This window comes from Geospiza fortis, unplaced genomic scaffold, assembly GCF_000277835.1.
Source record: "Geospiza fortis unplaced genomic scaffold, GeoFor_1.0 scaffold428, whole genome shotgun sequence".
NCBI lineage: Eukaryota > Metazoa > Chordata > Aves > Passeriformes > Thraupidae > Geospiza > Geospiza fortis.
Genome location: NW_005054409.1, coordinates 2445096 through 2451237, shown reverse-complemented (window position 1 = coordinate 2451237; position 6142 = coordinate 2445096). Strand labels below are relative to the sequence as shown.

Here is a 6142-nt window from a genome sequence, read left to right as displayed (position 1 = left end):
GTCACTGCACAGCATTCTTCATTTTCATGGTGCTGTCAAACTGAGTAAAATGCACTGAAAGTCAGAGGAAAATATAAGCTGTGTATTTGGAAGACACATTCACAAGATTTTGGTAACTTTAATTTGGCAAGTGGCTGTTAGAGTGAAACTTCATATTAGAACCAAATGGGCTTTAATATTGCATCTATCTGCAACAAAGCAACATCTCCACATGCCCCAGTTCTCCTCTTAAAATGTGATCTCCAACACAACTTAAGTAGCAGCCAATACTTACATCCTCAAGGGTTTTCTGAGAAGTGCATTTTCAGTGTATGTTATGAGCACATGTGAAAGCTTAAAGAAAATAGACCAGATGCTAATTTCATTTACACTGGATGAAATCTTAAAAGGCTTCAGTGCTTCTACACTTAATATTCCACAGTGTAACCACAGCAGACTTCTGACTACTGTCTATTTCTCCTAAAAGGAAACCATACACCAGGATTTTTAGGGTAAATGGCATTGTTCCTGACATGTTTATCACTTCAGACTAAAAACAAATCCTACCTTTCAAAAAGCCAATGACCAATATAACCAAATGTTTTCAGAGAGCAGGATACTGGCCATTCTTTATAGCTAAACACATGGGTAAAACACAAAAATGACAGCGGATGTTTATGGAAACAAAATTTATGGCAACAATGCAAAAGGAAATAACAGAGACACTCTCTTCCACCTAGGACTGCTGTCATTCTGGATTCATACTGCTTCACGTTTTGCTCCATCTGTGCTTTTGTGTCTGTAAACACTTTTCAAAAGCTTTCACTTTGTCTACACAGGTGCCTAAATTTAAGTCTGTCAAACAACTTTGTAGAAAAAATAGCTCCGAGGTAAGACCCCCCTTGCTGCGGTTTGTTTGTGGTTCCTGGGGAGTCCACCACTCCGCCAAGGGCTCGCAAGCACAAAGGTATCACCTCTGCCTCTGGAAGTCCCTAACCTGAAGTTCCACTGGGTTTATCCTAGATTATCCTGATGCCCTACTCTCCCAAGTTTAGATACCTCCAGTAGCTTCCACATGACTCTCTGGCCTTCAATAATATTTCCTGGCAAACTTTTTCTTCCAACAGGTCAAGAAAGCTTCACTCTCTGTCTGCAGTTTTGCTGACAGGCAGGAAGCTAACTTCCTTTGAGCTACAGAATAAGCTGCACATATTTTTTAAGAAGGACCAACTTGGTATTACTGTGTTTCAAGGCTGCAATAAACACCTCAGACCCTGTATGTATTCCTGAGGCTCAGGCCTGATGGCAAGAACCAAAGCCTCCTTTCAGTACTGGCTAAATTCCCACTGGGTTCATTTCTAATTGAAACCATGCTTATATAGACTGACAGAAAGTTTCTCAGAGCAATGAATGTAAAATTCTGCTCCTGTATCTCAAGGGTGCTGTTTTACATAAATATGCATATGTATTTGCATACATGTTCCCCTTCCTGCAGAGATGGGTGGGTCACACTGCAAATAGTGCTGAAATACAAGCCCACTTGAACTGTTGGCAAGCACTGGAGTTACAGAAAAAAATTATGTGCAGCTATTTCATCAGCATTTACCCAGCAGATAAATATATATTTTTGGATATGTATATTTTTTCTTGTGAAATACAGAAAATAGTCAATACAAGAGGGCATTCAAGGATGTCACAAGACAGATGCACATGCCAGAAAAACAGTAGCAACTACAAACCAAGGATGCTCCAAGCGATGATAATTTGTGACCCAGAGCCAGTGCACACTGGGACAGATGAAAACAGCTTGCTCCAAAGCTGCTATTGGGGATCTGACATGTTTATCTATTTGGCCCACATGGGGCTGTGTCTTCTAGCACTGACAGCTCCTGCAGGTTGGCAGCTTTTCAAAAGCTTGTCAGGCCTTGATAGCATTCCTATTCCCGCGGAGCTGGGCGGGTCGCGCTGCGGATCACACCGTGATAATCGCGCTGACATGTAACCCCGCGTGCACTGTTAGCACAGCCACAGAAAGGGGCACCACTGCTCTGCAGCTATTTACCCACTGTTTACCCAGCTGACAACATTCTGTATTTCCTATTTATTTAGCCTAAGGAGTAAAATAGAAAAGGCTTTAAGCAAACTCACGAGAAAATTCAATGTACTAAATAATGTTTTCAGCAGAATCCCAGTGCCTGGTGTTCCTACAGAATCTCCTCTCCAGCTTTCCAGCCTCTCATGCTGTTAAACATCCTTTTGTTTTACACAGCACTTCTGGTGGTAATGGCACAGAGGCCTTCAGCAGAACTGCTTTCTTTCACTGATCATCTTTATTTTACTCCTAGGAAGAAATCACAAGTCTTCCAGTTTGCAAACAGCTTGCAGAATTTGTCAGGCATGTGAGGATCTTTCAAAAAAAGACTGTGGCACGTGATAATGCCACTGCAGCAACAGAAGATTAAAGGCTTCTGTACACAAAAACTTCAGAGAAAATATATCCCTGCTACAGAAAGATGATTATCTGTTGCTAAACTTTACATATTTATTGACTATAATCCCTTTAGCTTTCTGCATTTGCCTGTCATTCTGGAAGACTTGCTTATTACACTGTGGTACTTACTGTTGTTTTATAATGAGGTTTGCAAGCACTGGAAACCGGACAGACTTTTTTTTAAGCTGCCAGCTAAGGAAGTTTTCAACCTATTACACAATAAATCAAATAACATCTACAATGATTTAAGAATGTGGGACTCCAGCAGAACTATTGATTTATTTCATAAGGAAAAATACACCAGGAAATAAAGCCATAACTTAATATATGTAAGTCAAATTAACTAATTTAGGTAAATAAATAGGTTTTAAAAAGGAAGTTATTAAATTATATATATGTATACATTATAGAAGGGAGCAGGATACAAGGCTTTGGATGTTTCTTTGAATACTATTCCAGAAATGTTTTAATACAGAGCTTCAGACTCTAAAATATAATCTTGCCAAGTCATTATATCCACATATGAGAATAAATTGTTGGGGATTCTGACTTGGCTTTTGAAGGTATCAGTAGCTCCTAACAAAACAAATATCTGAAACTGAGAGCTTTATTAAAATAAGATTAATCTACCCAGCACAGAGCATTCTAAAGTTAATGTTCAGCTTTGTTTTAAAGAAACGAAACCCTAAACTATGAACAATCTTGCATTCTAGTCTCAAAGTTGTTATACCTCTCTTGCCCCCTCAGCTTGCTTTTAACACTCCTTCCTCAAAGTCATTAATAAACACATCATTTACAGGCAGAAACTTATTATTCTAATCAATTTCTACTCATTTTAGTGGCTGTGTATAAGCAGATTATTTTTTCCAGACGACTCATACTCCAGAGGAGTACAAAGGACACACTTCAGACCCTTGTAGTCCCAACATGTGTGGTTTCCTCATGCTGGGAAAGCCTGGAATCGAGCCGCCTGGCCTGGAGCCAACCCAAACTACGGTCAGTCTAAACACAGCACCGGCAAATGCTACTTTCTGACACTTCCCTGCTACTGTAGAGAATCCTCCAGCATCCTCCTCAGCACTGAGATTTATGCACAGCTCCTCACGCTACTTCCTTCATCTCCTCCCTTCCCTCCACTGACAAGATTCAACCAGCCAAGAGCAGTGGAATTAAAGAGAAACACTTGTGTGATATTGCCTTGTGTTTCCTGGGCATTTACACAATAAGATACATTTATAAAGTTGCTGAATGCCCATGGAGGCCTTGGAAATCATCACACCAGGATGCTCTGCAAGGCTTCTCAAGTCAGTTCTTCCCACTCAGATGTATTTTGCCTCATGTGTTTCTTTTCTAAGAAGTTAAATATTATCTGAATAGTTAAACTGTTATTAGTTTACTACTAAAAGTATTTGAACCTGCACACATATTTAGTCTAGATATGCAAGTGGTTAGGAATTTTATTCCTTTTCAGGTTACCACAGATACGTAAGCATACATTCTCTATTCATCTTAGGAAATGCAAATTTTCCTTCCAAATACAAAGTCTCTTCTCTGTAACATCTATACCACTGTCTGACTGCAGGTTAGTTCTCCTGGCTCTGTGTTCTGCTCTCTTTGGAAGGCACAAGGTCCATAATGATCAGTGGGGGCTTGGCCAAAGGCAAAATGTCACCAGCTTGGACTGAGGGGCAGCTCAGGCAGGGTGCTGCCACTTCCAGCAAGGTCTGGGCTCATAAAGCCCCACTGAACACAATGGGAAGTGACAGCACTCAGCATCTCTCAGGAGGCAAGCAGCATCCCACAGAAACAAAAGCCTGCTTTTCACACAAACAAAACTTGTTTTCTACAGAAAGCCTACACCAAAAATCAATTTGTAGTCTGAAAATTTGCAATTATAATTAGCAGTGCTGTTATTAATGCAATAGCTGGGGGTGGGGGGGGTGGATTTTGAGTCAGTTACTGAGATGACAGAAGCAAGCTAAGCGCTTGATAAAGCATCCCAAGAAGAAATTTTCTGAAATACTCAGAATCTGAGTTTTACAATGCTGGCATGTGCAGCATTGCTGAAGTCAAGATAGGGAACAAGATATTCTGCCTGGTACTGTATCTCCTCTATACAATGACAGCAAGTGTTACTCTCAAACATGTGAGCAAAATAGTATCTTGTTCCACCTGTTCAGTCCCTGCCTGCAATCACATTAATTCAGGGTCAGTTACCTCTTCATTGCTGGCAGCAGAAAGCAGTAATTTAAAACCCCCCTCTGGTGCCTAAAGAAAATACCAAACACAGCTGAGAATTCAAAATTTCTTCATATCTGGAAGAAGCAGGAAACCAGTTTTCGTGTGTTCCTATGCAAGCATCTGGTTTTCACTCATAGCAGTCAACTGTGCTTACAAAAGCTCCAGTTCACCATGTCTGATAGAAATACTGAAGGCTAAATTGTCATCTTATTATCTCAATTTAACACATTGTCACTGGGCACAGGCAAGGGACTACAGCAGATCCCAGTGGAAGCTTTTCCTATCACTAGTAATTCCAGATATTAACAAAAATGCTAAAATTGCCACTTACATCTTACTATAATTTAAACCATCCAACTTGCTTCTGCTCTGCTCAGTATTACAGTAAAGCAATCCCAGTGATGCCAGGAAGCAATGAAAGAGCTGTCTTCAGTTATTTCCTTCCAAATGCTTTTAAGAAGGTAACCATGACCAGAGGAGTTGAGAAGTGAACACTCTGAGCTACATTTTTCCTGTTTGCTGATATTTTGATGCTATTTTCATGCACTACAGAGCTCTTCCACATAGCTAATCTCTTGCAGGTCATCAGTCACACAGGAGATCATATAGCATGAGAAATTCAATTGATTAAATATAATATGTATAACTGTGGGAGGTGAGATTATGAAATCTTGGTAAACTGCATTGCACAACGAATCTGCAGTTACCCAGTGAAGAAATAAATAAGTAAAAACACAAACCAAAACCAAGAAAAAAGGAATTTAACAAAATTTAACTTAGGAATTTAACAAAATTTAATTTAACCTAAACTCCATAGGAAGCACACTGACCTTTTTTACATTTTTGTTTACATCAATCAAGTTGAGCAGGAAGATGTGGTCCTTTGTCCCGACGAGCAGCCGGCCCCTCTCCTCATCTAGCAGCAGGGTTCGAAAATCAAGCCCCTCTGTTGAGCCCAGGAATGGGATGCAGCTGTTTGAAAGCAGCAAGTCTGTGGGAAAATGAAAAAAATCTTTATAATCAAAATGTTTATATATGACTCACCAGTGTCTTTTGTAAATACATGCAACCAGCATGGAGTATACCAGTGAGATAAGTGCAGTCTTGGAGCATGTCTTTCCAAAGTCATTATACAGTTCCTGTTAACTTTGGGGTTCTCTGGAGGGCTTTTTACTTCCAAATTGGGTAATAGTTACTTTCACAAAATATTTTTCTATGTAAAATTTTCTTAATAAATTATGTGTATGGCATAGAAGAATCAGAAATTAAACATAAATTAGAAACCACAAAAGACAGATCTTTGCAAAATGTGTGCTTTATCTTTCCTGCAGTCTAAGAAAACTGATTATGTTTATATTACCATACTCATGGATACACATGCTCAAGGTTCAATACCTCACCATATTTGGTGCTCCAAATATAAAGCAGCAA

At 39.6% G+C, this 6142-nt stretch overlaps 1 protein-coding gene across 2 annotated transcripts in view; it reads right to left on the bottom strand.

Annotated features, from left to right (window-relative positions):
• Positions 1-6142, bottom strand: part of SEMA3D (semaphorin 3D) — a 137593-nt gene that overhangs the window by 71465 nt on the left and 59986 nt on the right. For both annotated transcript variants that reach the window (XM_031061313.1, XM_005426293.3), the window contains exon 3: positions 5542-5702. In XM_031061313.1, the coding sequence (XP_030917173.1) occupies positions 5542-5702 (161 nt within the window). The remainder of the gene's footprint in view (positions 1-5541; positions 5703-6142) is intronic.